Here is a 26,692-nt window from a genome sequence, read left to right on the forward strand (position 1 = left end):
GAGGATCTTCTTACGGCAGCACCAGAGACACTCCAAGTGGCCAGCGACTGGTCAAAGGACATTTAACATAATGCCAAGTTGTTGTTGTTGTGTTTTTTTAACTTTGTGTTTTCAAATATATTACAACTTGTACTTTGCTTTTGACATGATAAATAAATAAATTTTATAAGCTTGGACAAACTCAGAGAGACTGCTGATGCTGCTTCCTGAATCCTAGATGTGGGAGTTGCTACACTATAATCGCCCCATTGATCTTGGCTTTTCCTCTAGTGGTGACTCAATGCACAACAAGGAAATCCTTATATGGTACTTCTTTCCCTACTGATGCTGTTCCCTAGGGAATATCTTTAGAAAGAAAGTGGTATTTACTCAATTTCCTTAAAGACGACCACAACGACTATTGTGTCATTATTTTCAAGGCCAGCACAGACAACCCCAACAGCTTGTAAATGGTGGCATACATACTCATGCAAGGAGAGTAAAAGGTGTGTGGTATTTTTACATAGGTGATCAACAAAGTTTGAACTGGATGAAACTTGCAGGGACAAGGCAGATAAGAGATAGATAAGGGATGTATATTCTCAAGCAGCGACAATGAAACAGTGAAGAAATATTCACATGATCACCCCAAAATTGATGAAGCTTGGAAGACCTGCCTTTTCTATCAGAGCAGAGCCTAGGCCAGGTTTGGGGCATGGAAGCAATGGATGGGCATATTTAGTAATGTAGCCAGCTCTCCACATTCCCTCGGGTTGGGATCACAGAACTCACATGAATTAGGAAAATAAACACACACACACACACACACACACACACACACACACACATTAATTCTTTAGCCTGGGAAAACTCCATAGGAATATCTAGGGCTCCATCTACACTGTCACGTAATGTGGCATAGGAAACAGATTAGCCTGGGGCATCCAAATGATGCTCCAGGCTAATCTGTTTCAACCAGGAATAAATCTGATTATCCATGTTTATTCTAGGTTTAATGAATATTTGCAAAGATTTGGACATTTACAGGTATGGAGACTTAAATGCCAATTTCTGTTGCATTTTGATCGGTGTAAAAGGGACCTAGGCACTCCAGTGCAAAGCATTTGTAGGCCTCTATGATTTCCACACTTGTTATAGCTGATAATATAAGTATTTATATCATATTAATGTAATAGTTAATACTACTATTTCAACTAAAAATCATTCTTATTTCTTCCATGCCTCTCCACTTGGTTTGAGACAGGGTATAACATAATTAAAACAAATTACTATAAAACACATATATTAAAATACATTACCACAAAATACATATAGCATATTAAAATACATAATACAAGGATTAAAATACAATACAAATATAATGTAAAGTTAAGGCCTGCCAGAAAAGATTGTGTCTTGAATTCTCATTTAGCTCATTTATTGTCAGAGCTCCTCTGACAGGTCATTCCACAAACTTGGGGCAGTCAATGAAAAGGTCCTCTAGGTAACAATTGTCAGTCGAGTTCTGGTTGGCTGGTGTAAACATCCTCGAATTAACATAAATGTATGCTACAGATTATACAGGAGGTGGCAATCCTATAGATCAGTGGTGCTCAAAATGTGCTCCAGGAAGCCCTTGGGGCTCCATGAAGCATACTACGGGGCTCCGTGGTTCCCTCCTCTCTCTTCCTCCTCCTCCAAACTTTGCCTCCTCTTTCTTTCTCTTCCCTCTCCCCCCAACCACCCTCACCACCAAAAATCTTTTCAACCTGCCTCCCTTGCTGCCCAAAACCTTACTGCCTCACCTCTCTAGCCCCCGAAAGCCTTTTTTCTCACCTTCCTCACTACTTTTCCCCTAGCCTTGCTTGCTTCCTAAATCCTATTTCTCTCCCACCACTCAGGGGGTGCTTTGATTGTGCTTTTCCTGCATGGCAAAAGGAAGTTGGACTAGATGGCCCCTGTGGTTGTTCCTATCATCATCATCATCATCATCATCATCATCATCACTACTACAAAGGCTGAATGGCCATCTGTTAGGGGTGCTTTGTAGGATTGTACGATTCTGGTAAATCATGATCTGTTTCAGTGTCCTGGATTTCCACGGGAAACCTTTGATTTGAAAAGGGCTCTGCAGCTGAAAATGTTTGAGAACATGTTTTTGATAAACTGAACCTTTAAGCAATGTACGTACATTAGTGAAGTGGCCACTAGCTTTAAGAGGAAAATAAGTGACTCCAGTTTTTTCATCTTATTCTTGGGGGAAAAAAACTGCTTCATTTCCTCTTCCCCCTTCACATTATTATTTGTATCTTGCTTTTCTCTCTTGATCAAGACCCAAAATGGTCCACAACCTTAAAAACAATACAGTTTAAAACCTAAAAAATATAAAAATAAAAATTGAATTAAACATACAATTATTGAAACAAATCAGTTGAAATCACATTTAAAAATGAATAAAACTGTTAAACAGTTGTCTTAGTCTTCTGATAGGTTCCTTTTCAAACAAACATATGTATATATATTCTGTGTGTTTGTGCGTGTGTTTGTGTGTGTGGCTGGAACTGTTATGTCTCATTTCCAAAACAACCTGCAGTAGAAACGTCCCCCTTTGTGTTTAATCCATTGCGGTTTATCTATTTAAAGCCAGTCACTTCCCACAAGAGTATTGTTTTGCCAGACAGATAATGACGGGGATGAGTGCAGTTATTTAGACTGAACACCTTCTTTGACCCTGTGAAGCACTAAAAAGGTAACTTTATAAAACAACTCATCACCTCTTCCACTAGCTATTCGTTTTCTGCTTCTCTATCTAGGCCCAGTTTCCGTAAGACGCAGATGATAAACAATGTAATGCAGCAGTTAAAGCAGCTTTCTCAGTCTTTTTCCAGATGTGTTGGACTCCAAGTCCCATCATAGAACTATAGAGTTGAAAAGGACACTAAGGTCCACCTAATTCAACCCACTGACAATGCAGAAATTCATAGCTGAAGTATTTCTTATAGATAACCATCAAACCACTGAGTGGAAACCTCCAGCCAAGAATAGTCCCCCATCTTCTAAGGGTGCATCTGCACTGTGAAATGTATGCAGCTTGAAATCATTTATACTAACATAGCTAAATGCTATGGAATCCTGGAATTTATAGTTTGGTGAGACACCAGCATTCTTTGGCAAAGTAGTCTAAGGACTTAAAACTACAACTCCCATGATCCCACAACATTAAGCAATGGTGATTAAAGTGGTGTCGAATTGAGTTAATTCCATAATGTAAATGTCCCCTGAGGCAATCCATTATCATCAGAAATGTCCTCCTAGTGTGTAAGCTAGAATCACCATTCTTTTCATTTGCATTCATTAGTTTGGACTCTGGTCACTGGAAAGCAGAAAGGAAACATGACCAAATTCCATGGAACAGCTGGTTTTTTGAAGATGGCTATCATATCACTTCACAGATTTTTCTTCTACAGGCTAAATCAGAGTTTCTCAACCTGGGGGTGGGGACCCTTGAAGTGGTTGTGAGGGGGGGTTCAGAGGGGTCACCAAAGATCATCAGAAAACCCAAATCCCTCCAGTATTTTCTGTTGGTCATGGGGGTTATGTGTGGGAAGTTTGGCCCAATTCTATCATTGATGAGGTTCAAGGGGCTCTTTGATTGTAGGTGAACTATACATCCCAGTAACTACAACCCCAAATGTCAAGGTCTATTTTCCCCAAGCTCCGCCAGTGTTCACATTTGGGCATATTGAGTATTTATACCAATTTTGGTCCAGATCCATCATTCATTGGAATTCACAGTGCTCTCTGGATATAGGTGAACTACAACTTGAAAACTCAAGGTCAATGCCCACCCAAAGCTTCCAGTATTTTCTGTTGGTTATGGGAGTTGTGTGTGCCAAGATTGGTTCAATTCCATCATTGGTGGAGTTCAGAATGATCTTTGATTGTAGGTTAACTATAAATCCCAGCAACTATAACTCCCAAATAATAGTCAACCCCCCCCCCCAACCCCACCAGTGTTCAAATACATATCGGTATTTGTGTCAAATTTAGTCCAGTGAATGAAAATACATCCTGCATATCAGATATTTACATTACGATTCATAACAGTAACAATATTACAGTTATGAAGTAGGAATGAAAGTAATTTTATGGCTGGGAGTCACCACAACATGAGGAACTTTATTAAAGGGTCACGGTATGAGGAAGATTGAGAACCACTGGGCTAAATAAACCCAGCTTTTTCAACTGTTCCTTGCAGAACTTGATTTCCAGGCTCTTTACCACCATTGTCATCTTTCACTGATATATTCCAGCTTTTGAACATTCTTCTGACTGTGGTGTCCAGAATGGGACACAGTCTCCCAGGTGAAGTCTGACCAAAGTGGCACAGATTTTTGCCAAAGGCAAAGATTCCTTTTGGATTTAGAGGCAATAAGCTCATGAGATTTTATTAAGGCAAAAGCATCAATGACAAATATGTCAAAGAACATAGGAAGTCTTAGAAAATATGATCATAACCTGTTAAGATTATGATACCAATATGGTTAGATATTGGTGCAGAGTAGCAAAAAACACAGAAGACTAGGGGTTTATGTGAGCAGAGGTGAGGAAAACAAAATAGCCAGCCTCCCTTTCTCTTTAAAGAGTCATGCACATAAAAAAACATCAGAGACACTAAAAGTAAAATAGTAAAAGTATGTTTACTCACAATCTTGTATGATGATGGTCATACAGATAAAACATATTAGTTTCAAAGAATATAGTTCAGGATACAAAATATAGTAGGCCAGGATCATGCAGGGCCTATCTCCATCAGGATACCACATATGTCTTAGCAAGAAGTAACAGCTGGCTGCATGGCAGGATCAAGAGAGAGAGAACAAAAGAAAGTGTCCCCTTTTATACCCCAAATTCTAAAGGTGTATGTAACTTCCTGTATGTCTCCAGGAAGTATACTTCCATTTCCCACTTAACATGCAAAACCCCTAAAATGGTGCCATCAACTTTGGAATGCAGCTTTGGCTCAGGTTACAAAGCAACAAACAAAACTAACTACATAAACCATCCCACATTGAAAATGCATGCATGATTGCTAGATAACCCAACATGGCCAATCTGTAGTACCTTTCCAATATCAGCCTACAACAAGGTCCAGCTTAGACAAAATGTCTAAGCTGGACCTTGTTGTAGGCTGATATTGGAAAGGTACTACAGATTGGCCATGTTGGGTTATCTAACAATCATGCATGCATTTTCAATGTGGTATCTTCTTTTGACTACAGAATTGTGTTGGAAGATTCCTAGAAAGCTCTCCTAATAGAAAACGTTTTTTGTTTTTTTTTTGGTGTTTTCATCACTTTTATGGTGGGCCCTGCACTCCTAGGTGACAGTGACATGCATTTTACAAAGGAATGGCTTGACATAAATTGCCACAAATATCAATGCTATACATAAACCAATATTAACCAAAAAGGCATACAAATATTTTGTAAGTCAAAAACAGCTCAGCAGATTATTTCATCAAATCAAAGATAGTTTTACCTTATTAGCCAGTAAAATACAACCCTTTCCATGCTACATTTCCCCTTCTGGGGCTTTACGTTGGCATTCTCTCCCATATGAATGTTAATGTAATGGTATAATTCAAAACACAAATTATGGCTTGGAGTGTTATTGACATTAGGCGTACCACTTTCCAAGCTTTGAATCAGTGTGTGGTATCATTTCCTGACCCACTACACACAGACTAATATATTTAGACAAACGAGAATATAATTATAGCAAACAAACCCCAAAAGATGTTGACTTCTGCTTATGACACAGCTTTAAAGTATCCTATAGGAGTGTTCCCTGGATTTCTACCTTACTCTTCTGTTTAGACACCTGCCTTGAATTAACGTTTCCATCTGTTGCAATTTATCCATTGCGTTTATTTAGTATGGTGGCTTATTTCTCCTAGGTATACAAACAGTGGATTGCATGATACATAATTGTTGCTGGGCAAGACGATTTTAGATTTCAGATGGTAAATGTGAAGAAAAAGTACTCTGTATAATGTGATATATATATATATATATACCCATGTTTATATATAGAAATGTATATATATATTAACGTCCTTATGTATCCATTCATAGGACATCTTAGGTAACCCGCTCTTATTTTTTTTAATATATATTTTTATATATACAGATATCTATCTATACACACACACACATATATATTATCTCTCTCTCTCTCTCTCTCTCTCTCTCTCTCTCTTTCTCTCTCTTCTGATTATTATTATTATTATCATCACAACGACGTTGTATGGCACAGCAAACAAGATAGATATGCTGGATTTCGTTTCGCAAAACCACAAGTCGAACACTTCCCAAGTGTCTAGGACTGTGTGATGTATTTTCTGATGATGTGTGCAGATCCCAGTAGGGTGGCCTTTTGCAGTTGGCAGATGGTGATTTTGTCAATGTCTATTGTTTCCAAATGCCGGCTGAGATCTTTTGGCACAGCACCCAGTGTGCCCATCACCACCGGGACCACCTGTACTGGTTTCTGCCAGAGTCTTTGAAGTTCAATCTTGAGGTCCTGATAGCGGCTGAGTTTTTCCTGTTGTTTTTCATCTATGCGACTGTCACCTGGGATGGCAACATCAATGATCCAAACCTTGTTCTTTTCCACAACTGTGATGTCTGGTGTGTTGTGTTCCAGAACTTTGTCAGTCTGGATTCGGAAGTCCCACAGTATCTTTGCATGTTCATTTTCCAATACTTTTGCAGGTTTGTGATCCCACCAGTTCTTTGCTGCTGGGAGGTGGTACTTGAGGCATTATTATTATTATTATTATTATTATTATTATTATTATTATTATTATTATTATTATTATATCTTTATAATAATACTATCTCCTCCCCTCTCTCTTCTCCTTTCCTTTTATTTTTTATTTTTATTTGTATTTTTATGTTTACTTTTTATTTCACTTGGGTCAGCACAACTTCTGTTTGGTCGTCATACAATATGTAGTCTTGTCCATCTCATTGTCACTATGTCTACGTATCACAACGGGAGAAAAGCACTAATAAAGACATTCACAAAAAAAAAGAAAGAAAAAGTACTCTGTAAAAAATAAATTAACGTATCAAAGTGATGAGTCCTGGGTTAATGTTCACCTAGGGCCCTTTAGTACATGGCTAAAAGACTGGAAGTAACTGGGTTAAAAGAAGCCCCCAGTGGCGCAATGAATTAAATCCCTGTGCCAGCAGGACTACTGACCAAAAGGTCGGTGGTTTGAATCCGGGGAGCAGGGTGAGCTCCTGTCTATCAGCTCCAGCTTCTCATGCAGGGACATGAGAGAAGCCTCCCACAGGATGGTAAAACATCCAGGCTTCCCCTGGGCAACATCCTTGCAGACAGCCAGTTCTCTGCATTGCAGGCAAATCACCAAGAATGCTGTGTGTCTGGATTGTTGTGCCTATGGGTCGATACCAACTTTTTAAAGTTCATATAGACAAGCCTTTATTTAAGTGAGAAATAGCTTAGAAGTGATGTAAGTAAGATTATCCAGTTGGACGGTTATCATCTTTAGAAATCATAGTTAGTCATGCTATTAATGATATGTGACTTCATGTGGATTTACTATCGCATTTATATGGGTTATTACAGATTAACAAAGAGCTTGTGGGCACTGATGTTTCCTTTCCCCCCCATTTTTGTTAGTCGACTCATTTTTCTTATTGTGTCTGGTGTTGGCTTTACCTCATTTCAGTTACTGTGAGATGATTCAGGAATAAGGCACTTGCCGGGGAGAAATTATAAATAAATGAATTACTGAAACAGACTGAAGGCTGAGATCCCATCAAAATAATGCTTGATTAGCTCTGAACTGAATGAGTTTGAAACCACAAGAGAATTGAAAATTATTATCCAGGTTGCCTAACCTGAGAATTTTTTAAAAAATTATGTATAAGGTGATTCTTTTTCTGCTTCATTTACCTATTTGGTATTTGCTTATAGATATTGTCAGAGGATAGCCTTCTAATAAAATTCTTGATTAATAATATTTTTTACTCCTTGAAAGCTCACCCTATAGCAAGGGAAGCATGCATTCCTTCTTCACTGTATCTCATGGGAACAAAACACAACCACAAGGATTCTCTTAGGTACCATTTTGCTACTCGATATCTTGGTTTCCAGCAAAAGAATTGTGTGGTCCAGTAATTGTTATGGACTTGACCACACTCTGCCCATAGTCTGGATGACAAGCAGATGTTTTATACTTAAAATTCAACTGCATTGATTTTTTTTATTTATTTAGGCCTCTTCCAAAGAAATATCCTGGTTAGAACCATTTGGAGATGAATGGCACATTTTCCCACCTTCCCAGTATTCCACAAAATATTATCCAACTTATATGACTGTGCAGTTGACATATAATCAGGATATCATTGAGGGTTGTTTCTCATGTTATGCTCCAAGGTCAGCATTACATTTCTGACAAGTTTCCTCATGTCTGGACCATATGCTCTCGCTCTCTCTCTCTCTCTCTCTCTCTCTCTCTCTCTCTCTCTCTCTCTCTCTATATATATATATATATATATATATATATATATATATATATATATATATTTGATTGTTGTCACATCTTCTGAGCCTCTTGTACAAACCATGGCAGAGGTGTAAATAGGGTTAGATAAAGAGAACTCTTCAGGTATTTGGGGCCTTTCACTGGACATCAGGTAGTCTGAAAAAATTCCTCAAAAAGCATGTCTCCTATGGGTACAACCACACTACACATGAGACCTAGTGGGAACAATGGCAAGTGATGCAGCTACTGGGTGCATATTATCTGCCTGCTAATTTTTTTAAAAAAAGTTTTCCTAGTTCTCATGACCATCTTACATAAGACTATTCCACACTACAGAATTATAGCACTACAATACCACTTCAACTGCCATGACAACATCTTTTGGGATCATGCAGTCTGTACAATGTGCTCTTAATTGTTGTAGCTCATTAGCATCACAACAGCCAGGGGATGATGGGTTCCCGGATGATTTAGAGTCATACCGGATTGTGGGCTTTCCTAGGATTCCTTCTGATGTAGTCCAAGAAAGTGAAACCATGTCAGATAGAGATGCAGGCAAAGATGCAGGGCCCGATAATGTAATTGCTTCTGAACCTCAAGGCTAGGCACAGGCATTTGAATCATCCTCTCTAAATAAGGAATGTAGTGGGAAGTAGAAATTTCAGGGCAGACATAATGTTTTCATGTCTGTTTATTAGGAGCTAACAGACACTCTGATTTCAGTTTAGGCAACATGGCTTTCAAGTATGGCTAGGCCTGGATTCTCTAGTTCCTGTTTCAAGTCTTCGTTTTGGGATTCAAAGTTCTTCATGTTATTGTTTTGTATTCTTGTTCAAATTTTGCTTGATATACAAAGCTGCCTTTGTATTTTGGGACGATCTTTGGACTGTCTTGCTTATAGATTCACCAGAGACAATTGAGTGCTCACTTTTTTGGATTTTACACCTTATTTCCTTATCCTTGCTTGTTTGCCAAATATCTTTTGTGTATTTTTGCAATAAATTGTTTGCCTTTTCTCTGGACTCTTGTGTGCTGCTATAGTCATAGGTGGCTTCAGGCCTGGGGTGCTACCCTTGTATCTGCTGGAATCTGGTTCTAAGCCAAACCGGATACCAAAATCTGTGGATGCTCATAGTATAGTAAAATTGCATCCCTCATATAAAATGGCAACAGTATGTTGGAACATGTAAAAAGCAATTGGTGTGTGTGTTAACTGAAAATGAAAGCACAAAGCTGATTGGTTGGGTCACACCCAGGGAGCTAACTGAGCCTGGGATTTTTGGCAACAATTTTTGGTTTTCTGTGGAGGAGCTCAGCGAGAGAGAGTTTTGCTCCTGGGCTGCTAAAGAGAAGACATTTTACATGGACATCTAAGGACCATTTGAATCTCTCAAAGGGCATTGTGTAAGTCAATGCAACTGTTCATATGGCTGTATATATGTTGCTCTGCATTTTGAGGAGTAAACTTCTTGTTCTTTACTGATCATCTGTGTGGCATATCATTTCTCTGGCAAGACAGTGTGTGAACTGGCCAAATGTGAACTACGCGTGATTTTCATTCCGCCACATAGGAAACCTGAGAATATGTGAAATGGTGGGAGACTACAGCAGAGTGTAGCCCAGTGTTGTGGACAGCACATGACAAAACCAAGGTTTGCTTTTTAGAATTTACTTGGAATATTTTTGAGCTATGGTCAGTTAAAGCTGTGGATGCAGAACCTGTGGAAATGAAGGACACACTGTTTTTTTAGTGAGGAAGCAGAGCTGTCTGGCGGAGACTTCTAAATACCACTCTCTAAACTGGATACCACAGGATGGGATCATAGCAGTTAAAATGAAATCATGATGTTATTATTTTATGATGCCTCCTAGTTAGCCAGTTTTTACCCATCATGTCTGTTTTTACAGCCAGCTGCCTGGTCTATTTCTGTGACATCTATACCAATGCCCTCATTCAGGTTTTATCTCTAACATCTCGGTTTCTTCACAAGAACTGCACTGGAAAATGGCAGGTTTTGAAGTGAAGAATGTATCCAGATCATATAAAGATAAAGGATAAAAGAGATTTTTTTTAAAGTACAAAGAAAAGGAAAATGAGCAAAAGGAAATGCTGAATGATTGCCAGGTTGCCAAGAAAGGAAACATGAATGATGAAGAAACTTCTCAAGATAATATGAAGTGAAGTTTAATTATTTAAAAACCTAATGGGTTTGAGCCTATAAATAGCACTTTGAATCCTGTTAGGTATTCTTTATGTCACCGTAAAATGACTTAATAATTGTATGACTGTGAATCAAAATGTTGCACAACATTTGTATTCTCAGTGGGTAGGGGAGGTATCACCATGTCTCTGAGACCATTGAACAAATTATATGACCAGTGTGACTGTTGCACAAGGGTCAATAGGATGCACAATAGGTCATGCTTGATCACAATAGATCACATTTGATCACATCTGATCACAATAGATCACAATGAACAATAGAGCATGTTTCCACCAGGGAACGTTGTGATATGGAAGCTCTGGCTGCACAGTAAGATATGTGAGATATTGCTGCAAAACACAATTGCGTATCTCACTAGCGACAAAGCTCTACCATCATAAAATTACACATCGTACCCTCTGATGCTCAATCTCAGTCATTGTATTTTAATGCGTTCTTCAGGGTAGTACAAAATGCAAAGAACAACATGTAAAGAGACATGTTTAAACATCAGAAAGTAACACAAGATGTCAAATTATTGTACATTGAAGAGTACTCAAAAAACAGTTGCTTGAAATTTCTCATCAAACAGGTTTTCCTATCTAGAGAAAAATCTTATTCAGTCTAGGGTTCTATTGGATATTCCCTGGTTTTCTTTTTTCTTTTTTTGCAGGAAGAGAAGGATCAATGAGAAAGGGGTGGGGAAAAAACAAAAGAGTAGGAGCACTACTCATAGTATGACAAGGGGTTTTATTACCCCAGACCATAGGCTGTCCCCGATAGATGCCCTGCCCTCTGCATGGCCCTTCCCAACTATAACATGATTTTTGTTCCTGGATTATAAATGTCATTTTCTAATTGGTTCTATCATAAAAAACATTTAAAAAGTTTATTAAGCTGCAAAAACTTTGCTTTTGCAGGACAACCTGTAGCACATTTTGCTATAGTTTTTCAATGAATATCTCATTGAGTCTCAACCAATTCAACACAGTTTGTGGCAGCCATAAAAACAATGTTTCTGGAGTATTACAACTACTTTCCAAGTAAGTACCATACAATTAAACAGGAATAACACTTTCAAACCAGGAAAGGAATTTTTATTTCGAATTTTGTTACATAGTGTAATGTGAAGCATAATTATTGGCTGTGGCTGATGGAAGTTACAGACAACATATCTGAGAGATGGTTAGAAAGGCTGGTCTGGGAATGTAGGCACCTTATTTCCTGTACAGTGGAGCCTCTGGTGGCCTAGGGGATAAAAGCCTTGTGACTTGAAGGTTAGGTTGCTGACCTGAAGGCTGCCAGGTTTGAATCCCACCCGGGGAGAGCGCGGATGAGCTCCCTCTATCAGCTCCAGCTCCATGCGGGGACATGAGAGAAGCCTTCCACAAGGATGGCCAAAACATCAAAACATCTGGGCATCCTCTGGGCAACGTCCTTGCAGATGGCCAATTCTTTCACTCCAGAAGCAGTTGCTTCTGACACGGAAAAAAAAATTCCTGTACAAATAGGTTTCATTGATCAACTGAAAAAATCCACCTGCTCTTGCACTTTAATGACTTTTCAAACAATTTGCATAAGAAAGATTTGAATACATCATGACACATCAACAAGGCAATTCTTGATCCTAACTATTTGTCCAACTAATGCCCATCCCAAGTACGTCATGATTTTCATAAAGAAAGAATATTCAGTGGAAATAGTGGGAGATTGCAACGTTGAAGGCCACAATAGGGAAAGAAGTGTCTGGGTCACCGTGTCTGAAAGCACTGCTGATAACTTTAGCCATCTGATTCTATATATTTAAGAGCGGCTAAACTAGCTTCATGTGAGCTTTTTAATTAAGCCGAAAGAAAGCAGTCTAGTCATGCTGGAACCAAGGTGATTTTGGGGGCTATGAGAGCCAGTTGTTCTGTTAAGAAAACGTGGGTGGTTAATATGTACTTCACCACCAAAGAGACGTCTTGCAAGTACCCCAAGAGCAATGATTGGTTAGTATTTTACTGAAGCAGAGTTTAAATTTCAGCAAGTCCAAAGGTGGCAAGCAAAGCGCCCACTGGTTTCGCTGCAGTGATTCGAGATCTCAAAGATAGTTGCTTGCTCGGATATCAAGGTAAGCAATCTCCAAACTTGACCGTGAGCTGCTTTATTTTTCTTAAAACAAGAGAAATGTCAATAAAAGAGATTTATTGTGGCATAAGCTTTTGTGGACTAATTTTGAGTCCAATTTAAAAGTAAAGTGCTTTGCATGTCATTACTTGGATCACTGCAAGGTTGAAATGTGACCAGTTTTTCCTCCCATTCAGTTCAGTTAAAATATCCATTAGACAAGCAATTGTAAGAACTGAATTTAGCTTTTAATGTAAAATAAGCATTTATGTTAATATTTCTTTTCTCCACTCTCCTGACAAAACATTCTTTAACTTCAGTCCTTTCCCATCAATTAACATCTTAGAAATGGGAAATATGAAATATTAAGTGGGTTGCTACTTTCAGCAAGTGAGGCTTTGCACTGAAAAAGACTTGAATCATTAATAATGAGGAATATTATATTATTTTCATTCGTCAGTGATGCAGGGCTGCTTTTCTCATTTGATAGTGGGCCCTTCCACACAGCCATAGAACCCAGAACATCAAGGCAGATAATCCACAATATCTACTTTGAAATGGGTTGTCTGAGTCCAGACTGCCATATAATCTAGTTCAATGTGGATTTTATACAGCTGTGTGGAAGGGGCCAAAGTCAAACTATTGCCTCAGCCAACAAAGGTTGGGCGTCATTAAAATGGTGAAGGATGTTGGAGGTTGCAGTCAGGGCCGGCCCTAGGTAATTTTCAAGTGTAAGCAAACAGTATTTTGCCCCTCCCCCCAAACCAATCAGGTCCTAAACTGTAGGTTTTTCGGGCTGTAAGTTCTTCTCCAGTCTCCAACAGACCTCAACCTCTGAGGATGCCTGCCATAGATGTGGGCGAAACGTAAGGAGTGAATGCCTCTGGAACATGGCCATACAGCCCAAAAAACCTACAGCAATCAGCCGCATACAGCCAGGAATCCAAGTTAGTTGCAAACAGGGATAATCAGGACCCCTCTATCCCGATTGCATGGAGGAGAGATCAAGTCCCCTTCCCTCCTCCCAATCTACACTGATCCTTTACATGCAGCTTCCTAAAAACTCTTGAGAACTCCAGCAAACTCCTTAACTTGGAACAAGGTTCTGCAATTGGTGCGATTTCCTCCTCTTCTAGGCTTCCAATTTGTTCCAGATTTTCTGTATTTTTCCCCTTACAATACTGGTTTGAACCTGCATAGAAATGTCAGTGTGGATATTTCTATGCCTTTAATCCTCCTGTATTAAAAGCCATCTGAACTTGCTCTAAACAGGGTGTCCCAAAAAAGCTTACAAACTGATACTTTAATTGAGGTTTGTTTCCCCCCATGTTAAACCCATTGGAATTAATAATGAAAATCAGGCCCCTTCTACGTTGCCTTATGTCTCAGGATCTGATTCCAGATGATCTGATTAAAACTGGAATATATGAGTCTCCACTGCTATATAAGCTGGGGTAAGAAGATTATCTGAGATAAGATTCTGGGATATAGGGACAGTGTGGAAGGGGACTCAGGCTGGAACTACACTGCCCTATATCCTAGGATCTGATCCCAGATTATTTTATCCTGGATTATCTGGCAATATAGACTCATATAATCCAGTTCAGAGCAGATAATCTAGGATAAGATCCTGTGATATAAGGACAGTGTGAAAGGGGCCTCAGGCTGAATCTATGCCCTAATTCCCAGGATCTGATTCTAGATTATTTTCTTATCCCAAATTATCTGGCAGTATAGACTAATATAATCCAATTCAGAGCAGATAATCTGGGATCAGATCTTGGGATATAGCAGCAGTGAGGAAGGGGACTCAGGCTGGATCTACACTGCCCTATATCCCAGGATCTGATTCCAGATTATCTTCTTATCCTAGATTATCTGGCAGTGTGGACTCATAGAATCCATTTCAGAGCAAATAATCTGGGATTGGATCTTGGGATATAGCAGCAGTGAGGAAGGAGACTCAGGCTGGATCTACACTGCTCTAATTTCCAGGATCTGGTCCCAGATTATCTTCTTATCCCAGATTATCTGGCAGTGTAGGGAATCAAATCCTGGGATATAGGGGCAATATGGAAGGGGCTTCATGATGAATCTACACTGCCTTATATTCTAGGATCTGATTCCAGATTATCTGATTTAAACCCTAACTTCCAAAAAACAAACAATGCCCCTTTCAAATAACCCAGGAATTGCCAGGTACCCAAGCTAGTTTTAAAAAAAACTGGGAATAAGAGGAGGAGAGCAGACATTAGGAGCCCGCGGACCTTGGCCAGGGGAAGAGGGAGACAGGGAGACTCACTGGAGGGAGTCAAAAGAGGGAAGCGGAACTGGGTGCCGCTGGAGAAGCAAGAGACTCTCTCCCAGGTTGGGTGCTGCTCTAGCTCTTGAGCAGCTGGCTGGGGATTTAGTCAGAGGCAAAGACGGCTCTGAGGCAGAGAGGTAAACTTTTGTTTGCCCGTCTCTCTCTTTCTCTCTCTTTCTCTCTCTCTGTGTGCACTGAACCGGGCATGCCTCAATAGTGCCCCCTAGGGGATTGGTGCCACACCCAGAAGCTTCCCTCGCTTATACCTAAGGCCGCCCCTGGTTGCAGTCCAGAAACATCTGGAGGAATTTTAACATTTTCATTTTCTGCTGCAGATCATCTGTAATCTAATGCTTTGTTATATTGTTATCTGCCTTTAATTTTAATTAAATAAACATTACAAAAACATATACAGTCAGCCTTCTGTATCCACGCCTTCTAATCAACAACTTGAAAATACATATATTTAAAAATACAAAAAAGCCAGCTTTGATTTTGCTATTTTATATACAGTAGAGTCTCACTTATCCAAGCTAAACGGGCCGTCAGAAGCTTGGATAAGCGAATATCTTGGATAATAAAGAGGGATTCAGGAAAAGCCGATTAAACATCAAATTAGGTTATGATTTTACAAATTAAGCACCAAAACATCATGTTATACAACAAATTTGACAGAAAAAGTAGTTCAATACGCAGTAATGTTATGTTGTAATTATTGTATTTACAAACTTAGCACCAAAATATCACGATATATTGAAAACATTGACTACAAAAATGGTTTGGATAATCCAGAAGCTTGGATAAGCAAGTCTTGGATAAGTGAGTCTCTACTGTAATACCACTGTATATAATGGAGCTTCAGCATCCATGAATTTGATATCCATGTGGATCCTGGAACCCAACCCCAGAAATTAACAAGGGCCTACTATATGTTTCTAACTTGGAGGGGATGGAAGATTCAGCAGAGTGAGGACAGAATGAAATATTCTAGAAGATCATTCATTCTGACCTGTTTCCGGGATCCCTGAACATGATGATTCCACTCCTCATCATTTTGCTACAATTCACTCTTGTTTAATATTCTAATTCCCATTAAAATGTAGCATACATCCAAAGCCGTTAAGAGCTGGCACTGAGCCTGAACCAAGATACATGATTGGAAAGTCCTCCCTAAATCTAGATTGTGGAGATATTGACCTTTTGTTCATACCCTTCAGTAGCAACACATTTGGTTTCTAAACTTTTCTTTAAAAGCCCCAGATTTCTCTTTTACCCCTAAACGCCTGGCTGCAAGTGATTTCATTTCCAACGTACTTGAAAGACAGCTTTATTGATGACTTCAGAAGAGAAAGCTGTGTTTTTCAGCAAGATCTGATAAGAACAATTTGAATTTATAATTAACTATTATGTAGTATTTACTGTGAATCAAGCTATGCATCTGCACACAAACACACCCCAATTGTTGTATTTTAATTGTTTTGAAGGGAGGGTTCAGACTCTCTGGAACTCAGTTCATAGATTTAAAGGTTTATCTGCGTAAAATAGTAGTTTTATTGCAGCATTTTTCCTCCTTAATAACATTTGCCTTCTTATTGCCTGACCATACCCTTCTAACCAAACTTTGATGTTACTCAGCCACACATTGTTGGATATTATAAAACACCTTAATCTTAGCCCCCGGTGGTGCAACAGATTGAACCGCTGAGCTGCTGAACTTGCAGACTGAAAGATCAGTGGTTCGAATCCGGGCAGTGGGGTGAGCCCCTGCTCTTAGCCCCAGCTTCTGTCAACCTAGCAGTTCGAAAACATGCAAATGTGAGTAGATCAATAGGTACCGCTCCGGTAGGAAGGTAACGGCGCTCCATGCAGTCAAGCCGGTCACATGACCTTGGAGGTGTCTATGGGCAATGCCTGCTCTTTGGCTTAGAAATGGAGATGAGCACCAACCCCCAGAGTCGGACATGACTAGACTTAATGTCAAGGTAAAACCTTCACCTTTATCTAATCTTAAAATATGGGAGGTTAAGGTATTTCATTATGTACTGTTTGTTTGTTTGTTTGTTTCATTCATTGTCTGGGACCTCCAAAGTTTGGACCCTCCAGAGATCTTGACCCCAGTAATTTTCCTCCCCTCCTTCAGCCCTGTGTATATCTTTGTAAGTGTAATATTGTTTGGTTGGATTAAAAATTCATTATCTGATCTGATTATTTGCAGCCAATCTGTAAGGTCAGGCTGTGCCTGCCAATGAACATGAAGAGAACAATTGTGTTCCTTTACATTGTTGCAACTGTTGCGGCAGCCCCAGTAAGTCTTTTTCCTAACACTGTTCTTTAACAAATGCCAGGTCTATTCATTAACACATTACGAAGCAGATGTGTAGAGTGATGTAAAGGTATATAGTTTCCATCATGTGGCTCTTATGAGTAAATACTTGGATTACACTGGCAACACACATTTTGGTGCCTCAAATGTTAAACTTACTTCTGGGTATATTTGACCTACTGATTCCAAAAATTGCACCAGTTTCCCCCTAACAGCTATAGTTTTACTCAAGTTGCACATTTTAAAAAAATTAGGAGAAAAATATCCAAATTAAATTATTGTCTCTTATATCTTTAGTTCAAATATTTTTATTCATTTTATAGATTATTAATATATCATGTTATACAAATTCAATTTGTAGTGTCCAACAGAAATGTATCTTCTGTGCTAATTATTTATATCCATTCCCTTTTCACCTATGTTTGTATTTTTCCCCCAATTTGCAAGCTATTGCAGCATGCTCAAGACACTAACAATACTATTGGACAAAATCAGGTAAGTCTGTCTTTGCAAAATATCTTTGTGCACATGTGACTTGATTTTGAATTGTAATATCAGATTTTCTGCATTATAAATGCAGAATTGTCTGTTTTACATTTATCTTGTAATGAATATTTTGCTTAAAGTTTCCTGTACAATTCTTCTCGAATTTCATTTCTCATCTCACCTTGGATGCTAAGCAGGTAAGCTTTGTTTAGTACTTGGGTGAGAGAACATCAACTAATACCAGGTGCTGTGAACTACATTTCAGAGGAATTTAATTGTGTTGCCAAAGAAAACCTCATGTAATTAATGGGGCCACCCAAAATCAACGGGTGACTTGAAGGCTCACACACACACACACACACACACACACACACGTAGCTGATTAGGAATACTATTCTTCCTGAAAAAAGACTTGGATCTTAAGAGGGCAGCTTTGTACTCATTTGAAGGATCTGCTCCTAGGGACAGCCCTATAGTTGAGTAGAATGTGGTGACTTCTCAAACAACTATTAGTTGCATGCTTAGTAAAATCATATTAAACATTTGTTGGTAAGGAAAGAGCTACAATCTTATTGATTACAGCTTAGTCTTTGCCCCTGCATGTGTCCAGATCAATGTATTGGCTGACTCACCTAGTAAATTAAGTTAATGAAGGGTTGTTGTATGTTTTCTGGGCTGTATGGCCATGTTCCAGAAGTATTCTCTCCTGACGTTTTGCCCACATCTATGGCAGGCATCCTCAGAGATTGTGAGGTATATACCTCACAATCTCTGAGTATGCCTGCCATAAATATAGGCAAAACATCAGGAGAGAATACTTCTGGAACATGGCCATACAGCCCGGAAAACATACAACAACCCTGTGATCCCAGCCATGAAAGCCTTCGACAACATATTAAGTTAATGAATTCATCCAGATACTTGTTGAATATATCCAGAATGGCATATGTTGAAATCTACGTGAGTAGAAAGACACTAACTTCCACTGAGACATGAGAGTGGGGCAGAGCCACCTGACTATCATCTTGGTATGACCCCATCGGTCCCAAACTCCAAAAGCCCTATAAGCAGAAATCTAATTTGGGACCAATGGGTGTTATAATTCACGCTGTAATTCTGTAGTGTGAATATGTCCTTTCTACCATTGTCATTGTTGAAATAAAGTTGAACTGTCAGCCCAGTCAACTTCTGTGCATGAGATGGAAGACTGCTCCACCTTGTCCTTTACCTCGGCAGCACAATGTTGTGGGCTGGTCCTGGATAACTTTATTTCTTTCTAAGCAAGGCATCTGGTGAAGCAGACTCTTAACACACATCTCTTAAGTTACAATAAGCCCGTGAGCCTCTAACAGGCCTCAAAAAAGGCAAGAGAGTGCTGTGCCAAGGCAGCAGGCTAATGCTATAATCCCTTCTGGCGTTTGTCCCTCATGAAGTAAACAGAAAGGTGAGGTGATGCTATCTTTACACCCTGCCGTGTCGTTTTGATCCCAAAGTTCTTTGAATTTTGACATTCCGTCCAGGCCTAACTTGGTACTTCCTGAAAAACTAATATTTAAAGAACAGTGGTTTTCCTGTCTGTGCCAAATTGAGCTCCCATTTTTAGCTCTTGTCACAGGTTCCAACATATGGCCCTGAGCCTGAAAACAGCCCTCCCACCAGTCATTGTCGCCACCTTCGCTGGAGGCCAAGCAAGTACAGTTTTGTTCAGGAGTCAAAACTCTTTCTTGTTATATCAGTCACCAAGGAATGACCTTTAGGATTATATCAGTTGGCTAGAAGAGATACGACTGGAAATTCTCAACCCAAAAATTTATATTGACTCTGGTTCTTAAAGGTCTAGTTTTCCCAAAGTAGCATTAAAGCACACCTCATGCAGCAAAACATCTCAAAACACCCTATTTACCAGAATCATTTGTTATACTATTGTTGTTATTAACAATGACTGTTATGGATCTATTAATATTACAGTTATGGATCTAAAGTAATAAATGTGCAACTGGTCTGTATTCAGTAGTACTATACATTCTGATTGTAAAACTTATATAAATTCCACCTCAGCTCATCTTAAGACCCAGTAGCCAGATCAGGCGAAAGAGGTCAGCTTCTGACTGGGGCACAAGGAGAAAGATGTTTCCAGTCCTCTCCTGCCAGCCACTGAGGCTGTAACAGTTAGAAGCAGGACTCCTTGCCATACAGTCTTGCACACTGGTAGGAAGGGGGTAGAAACATCCTCGTCCTTGCACCTCAGTCAGAAGCTGAATAGGCTTCATTTGCTCAATCTGGTGGCTGGCTCTTAAGATGGACTGATACTAAGTATCAGATGTAGAATATTGTTGGATTTTTAATGTTAGGCAGGTTAACTTTCCTCTAGTTACCTCTTTGGCTGGAGGTAGAGAATAGTACAATGGTTGGATTTTTACAACATGAGCATCAGTGAGACTTATAACAAAGGGTGCTTCCAGACTTCACTTAAATGTGTGTTCAAGTCCCCACACCTCCCCCCAAAACCTGTACTTTCCAGGGGTGGGGGTGTCTAGATGCCCTTCTGGTACCAGACACCCAAAAGCCCCCCAAAATAAGCCCTTAAAAATTAAAACAATTTACCCTCCTGTGCGTCTTTTCTATGAGGACATCATTCTATGTGCCCGGAGGACTCCATAAGTACTTTAATGGATTCTGGGTAAGTTGTTTTAATTTTAAGGGCTTATTTTGGGGGTTTGGGGGAGGGGCTTGTGCTCTCTTGGTTTTCCAGGCTCATGGAGCCCTGAAAACCCAAGAGGGCTGTGTGGATTGGGCCTGGGGATCGCATGACGCAGTCCCCAGACCCAATCCATGTTGGGAATTGATGAGCTGTTAAGCTCAAATCACCCCCTTTATGAGGTAAATTCCCATTAAAATAGCAGAGTAAATGCAGCAGTGAGACTTATGCAGTGAGTTTAAGAAAGCCTCTGTGTCTTCAGGATGGCAAAGGACCGCAAAGCTAGCTTTAAAGTTTAAAAGCATTTATTGAGGTAAAAAGAAATCCATTGATGGATAGAAAGGTTTGGAGCTAACTAGCTAATCTAACCTGATCTAATACACATAGATGGATCAAAATAACAAAGGTCTAGATAGCTACATCTTGACTAGAAGAGGGGACAAAGTGAGTCCTCTCTGGAACAAAGCAGGAAGATCGAAAGGCGACCAACCTTGTGGGTCTCTTCTTCTCTAGGGCTATAAACATTCCAAAGGCCAAATTGGGGAAGTTACGTCAAAGCCCTAGGAGAGATCTCATTTTTAAAGCATCAAAGGATGGGGTTGTTCTGAACAGGACAGGGAGGAGGAAACAATAGTAAAGCCTAATCAAAGCATGCATAGGACTGGGGAAGGTGTCCCTAACTCTTTTCTAGGCTTTCTATCTAACTATAGAGACTTAGGCAGTGCAGGATGACATTTTTCCAAAAATCCACACTGAGCCCACACTGGATCTTAGCAAAAATCTGGATCTTACCAGGTACCTAATCAATTTGAGACACAGCAGGATGCATATTCTTGTACATTGCTCCACTCAGCCATGCCATCCTCTATCCTTTCCTGTTTTGTTTTGCTTTTGTTTCTTCTTCCCACTACCCAGGATTTTGAGCCTAATGAGTATGCTCAGTCCTCACTGGACTATTTTTGGGACCTCCCCTCTTTAACTCCCTCCTTTTAATCTCTACCTTCTAATTTTGCATCTCTTTATAGATTGCGTCAAGTACAGGTCAAAACAGAGAGCATGTTGGCACAGAAAACTATGGGAACTTTTATGAAACTGAAAATCATGGAAGGAACCTTGTAAATACCAATTGCATCACAAGAGGAGATAGTACTGTTGGCCTTGAAGACTGTAAACCAGCAGAAGCTCTCTCCAATGCCAATGTAACCAACAGAGATGCTCATTCTGTGAATTCTATTGGAAATGGGCTTGGTGAAGCTGAGACTAACCCTAGTAATGTAAGACCAAGAGAAGGTAAAGAAGACTTGTCTGCTGAGACAAGTATTATTGGAAGGGAAACTGTGAAAGACAACTTAGAAAACAGGGATGTTGGTGGCAATGAATGGAATACCAACAACACAGCCCAGGAAGACATTTCTGGACTTGTTCAAAATGATGTGAGCAACCATGAAGAAAATGCAAACATCATTAAACCAGTTGAGGAAGGATATATTGATGTTACAGGATATCAGAGCAGTCAAGTTCAGAGTCTAAACAGCACAGATGGATATTGGCATATAAGTACGGGGCTTCAGAATATCTCTGAGGGAAGATCAGTTCAAGAAGAAAGTACAAACTGGACAGACATCCTCGAAGGTGGCAGTGGTATTGATGGAAACACAGATGAAGAAGGCTCCAGTGATGGCTTGGGAACTGGACAATCAGGAGGAACAGTGATTCTTGGAGAAAATGAGAGTGAAAAACATAGTAATGGGAGCAGTGGTCCAAGTTGTGATAACATTCCAAATGGGGGAAGAGAGGGCAAAAGAGGCAACATGAATAATTCTCTCAATACCCAAGATGATGAAAACATGAGCACAGGAAATGCAAATTTATGCCTTGAAAAGAAAAGAGACGAGGTAGGCTTGGCATGCAATTGTTATTGTGTATGGCAAGGGAGTAGGGCACTACTGAATATCTCTTTGAACAGTAGCAGAGACATATATTTTTGCAGTTCAAGGGTGGGAAAGTCATATGGAGTTCTTTGATGTTCTTATGCTATTCTCTGTTGTCTGCAGCCAAAGGAGAGTAATGCACTTATTTATTCCTAAAACCACTTTTATCACCTTTTTCACCTTTTACAGTTATCTGAAGGCAGCAAAGAGACTCATTTATTACGAATATTGCTTAAAATCACTTTGTGAAACTTGAAAAATTAGAAGATCCCACCTGATCTTGGAACCTAAGCATGGTCCGACCTGTTTAGGACTTGGATGGGAGATTATCAAGGCACACCAGGTGCTGTAGGCTACATTTCAGAGAAAGGCAATAGCAAAGCCATTTCTGAGTATTCCTAGCAAAGGAAAGGTTATTAAATTTTTGGAGTCACCATTGGTTGGGAAGCAACTTGAAGGCATGTACACATACACCGCTATGATTATTATGACTGAAGGCATTCAGTCTGCTTGCTGAAGGCCAGCTTTAACAGATGAAAAGATTCCATATTGAATGAGGTGAACTGCCTTATTCTAAACCCATTTCCATAGTACATCATTTTAATTCTCCCACTTATAAATTATTTGTTAGTAGGAGAAAAGGCCACAGGGAAACATGACTTTTAGATGCTTTTTCTGACAAATGCACAGATGCTTCAAAACACCTATTGTTTGCCTTGCACTGACAATTTTTGTCTTTCCTTTGGTTCTGCAGGGCCTGGAAAGTAACAGTACAGCTGTAAACAATGACACTGTAGGTAATGGCAATGTGGATGAAACTGGAAATAATACAATCCCTGACAACAGAATGCCCACAGATGGGCTTAATAATACGACCAGCTCTGAAGAGGCCAGCAGGCAGAGGACTGAAGTCAGGGAAGATCAAGCAAACAGCAGTGGTGCTAAAGATAACAGTGAAAGTGAAAGCAACTCTGTTTATAGTGTGAGTGATGAGCTCATGCAAGGGGATGAACCCAATGAAAGCCAAGTCTCTGAGAACAGCAGCCAGCAAGATCTCTCTGCTGATGCAAGCAATGAGGAACACTCAGAAGACACATCTCAGGGAGAGGGGAACCAAAGTACTGAAGAAAATGAGAGTGAGATGTCTGAGAGCAATGGGCAAGACAGTAACAGTCAACCAGAGAGTGGTGAGGATGGCAATGAGTCTGGTGGCCAGGCAGTTAGCAGTGAGAGTGGCAGCCAACCAGACAGCAGCCCAGATCAATCTGGAAGCAGCAGTGAGAGTGACAGTAATTCTGAGAGCAGCAGTGAGAGTGACAGTGATTCTGAGAGTAGCAGTGAGAGTGACGGTGATTCTGAGAGCAACAGTGAGAGTGACGGTGATTCTGAGAGCAGCAGTGAGAGCAAAAGTAATTCTGAGAGCAGCAGTGAGAGTGACAGTGATTCTGAGAGCAGCAGTGAGAGTGACAGTGATTCTGAGAGCAGCAGTGAGAGTGACAGTGATTCTGAGAGCAGCAGTGAGAGTGACAGTGATTCTGAGAGCAGCAGTGAGAGTGACAGTGATTCTGAGAGCAGCAGTGAGAGTGACAGTGATTCTGAGAGCAGCAGTGAGAGTGACAGTGATTCTGAGAGCAGCAGTGAGAGTGACAGTGATTCTGAGAGCAGCAGTGAGAGTGACAGTGATTCTGAGAGCAGCAGTGAGAGTGACAGTGATTCTGAGAGCAGCAGTGAGAGTGAAAATAGCAGTAGCAGTGAGAGTGATGGGGAATCTGAGAGTAGCAGTGAGAGTGAAAGCAGCAGCAGCGAAAGCAGCAGCAGCGAGAGTGAAAGCAGCAGCAGCGAAAGCAGCAGTAGTGAGAGCGAAAGCAATTCTGATAGCAGCAGTGAGAGTGAGAATGATAGCAGCAGCAGCGAAAGTGAGAGTGAATCCGACAGCAGCAATGAAAGTGAATCTGAGAACGGCAAAGAAAATGACAGCCAAGCTGGTAGCAGTGAAAATGAGACCAATTCAGAGACTGAAAGTGAGGGGGAAGATGAGCCAGCAAGCAACGAGAGTGAAAATAGTTCAGCAAATCAATCCAATGATACTGTCAGCAACAGTGCTGCTGATACTAGTGATGATGAATCCACAGGAAGTGAGGCGAGTGACAGCAGGGTTCAGTCTGAAGCCATGGACAATGAAAATGATTCCATAAGTGAAGGCAGTGAGAGCAATGACTTGACCAGTGATTACTAACCTAAAGGGAAGAAAGACCAAATGAATCCACCTTACAGCAATGATGGCAGAGAATGGGTGAACAAGTGAATATATAGGAGCAAAGATAATATTCTTAAGCACATGACTCCACAAAAATAAGGTCAAAGTGGTTTAAGAAAAACACTAGGTGAAAAGGTGCAATTTTAGTCCCATTTTGTCCTGAATGATGGAATATAAATTTAATACATAAATAAAACATATGAGCAGTAACATTTTCAAGTACAGTGTTCCCTCACCTATCTCAGGGGTTACGTTCCAGGCCCACCCGCAATAAGTGAAAATCCGCGAAGTAGGGACACTATATTTATTTTAATATTTATACATTATTTTAGTAGTTATACACTATTTTAAGTCTTTATCAACCAATTGTGTGTTGACAAATCGCCTCCTTTTCCTCTTGTCGCTTGGGCTCCTTTTCTCTCCCTTCGGCTTCTCCTTCCTCCTTTCCTTAGGCTGTAAATTGTAATTTATTTACGATTTATAATATTCTTTTATAGTTTATTGAAAAATCGCGAAACAGCAAATCCGTGAAAAGTGAACCACGAAGTAGTGAGGGAACACTGTACTATAATTTGTTTTAGCATTAAATTAAATTAAATTTTTGTGCAATGGATACATGATTGTTGATAAGCAGAGGTCACACAACCCCAATATTTAATATACAATTTCATACACCAAAGATCAAGATTGTTTGATGGCTTGCATGTATGAATGAGCCATTGTGAAATGCCTGGTAAAATCGCATTCTTCTGTCGTCTTTGCACCCTTCTTTAACATTGTGGTCCCAACATTATACTCCTAAAATCAATGTGCCCCATGTGTAAATTGTAAAATAAATTATTATTTTTTCACTTTGTCATATGATTTTTTCCCTTTAAAAAAGAAGTTGATTTGGTTTCTACTCTGTCTTGAAAATAAAACAAACATTTGATACAAGCTGAGTATTTCTTATCCAAAATGCTTATGATGAGAAGTGTTTTGGAAATCAGATTTTCTTTGGATTTTGGAATATATGTATACAATAATCTATCTCGGGCTGTGGCGCGGGCTCGGGCTGTGGCACAGGCTGGAGAGCAGCTGCAATGAATCACTGCAATGAATCACTCTGACCAGGAGGTCATGAGTTCGAGGCCCGCTCGGAGCCTATGTTTGTCTGTCTTTGTTCTATGTTAAAAGGCATTGAATGTTTGCCTATATGTGTAATGTGATCCGCCCTGAGTCCCCTTCGGGGTGAGAAGGGCGGGATATAAATGCTGTAAATAAATAAAATAAATATCTTAGAATTAAGACCCAATTAAGACCCAAGTCTAAACACCTTTTTATAAATAGCCTATAGGTAATTTTGTACTATATATTTTTAATAATGTTGTGAATGAAACAAAGTTTGTATACAATGAACTAGCAGAAAACAACAGTGAACTCCACCCCAAATATATGCCCAGCACCTTGAATAGTGTCTTTAAAGTTTGGAGTGCTATCTATAACAAATTCACCAATCCAGCAATATGGAGACAATCACTTATCACTGGTTTTCAGATTTTCTTTAAAAATGAAGACATGAATTTGGCTTTCAGTCTGTTGAACTTTGACATGTTTTATAAAGTATGGAAATAACATATATTCAATGTTAGGAATTCATTTTTTGTTTTTATTATCAAACTTGACAGTTCTATCAAAGGCTAATATTTTGATAAAAAGACAACCCTGTATTCTTAGCAGCTCTACTTTCATAGGGGTTAAGGATGGAGAACCCCTTTGGGAGCAGAAAAAACATGAATTAACACATTTTTAAACCCGACAGAACATGTCTCTAGGAATC

At 39.7% G+C, this 26,692-nt stretch overlaps 1 protein-coding gene across 2 annotated transcripts; it reads left to right on the plus strand.

Moving 5' to 3' along the window:
* Positions 1-12,797: 12,797 nt before the first annotated feature.
* Positions 12,798-25,809, plus strand: dspp (dentin sialophosphoprotein). 2 transcript variants are annotated; one of them, XM_062981885.1, is made up of 5 exons: positions 12,798-12,877; positions 17,394-17,483; positions 17,949-17,996; positions 21,711-22,580; positions 23,371-25,809. In XM_062981885.1, exons 2-5 carry the CDS (start codon positions 17,424-17,426, stop codon positions 24,850-24,852), a joined length of 2,460 nt encoding a protein of 819 aa, XP_062837955.1. In that variant the 5' UTR covers positions 12,798-12,877; positions 17,394-17,423; the 3' UTR covers positions 24,853-25,809. The 2 variants fall into 2 exon arrangements, with proteins under 2 accessions (XP_062837955.1, XP_062837956.1); XM_062981886.1 differs by lacking the exon at positions 17,949-17,996.
* Positions 25,810-26,692: the final 883 nt, after the last annotated feature.

This window comes from Anolis carolinensis, chromosome 5 (genome assembly GCF_035594765.1).
Source record: "Anolis carolinensis isolate JA03-04 chromosome 5, rAnoCar3.1.pri, whole genome shotgun sequence".
Taxonomy (NCBI): Eukaryota; Metazoa; Chordata; class Lepidosauria; order Squamata; family Dactyloidae; genus Anolis; species Anolis carolinensis.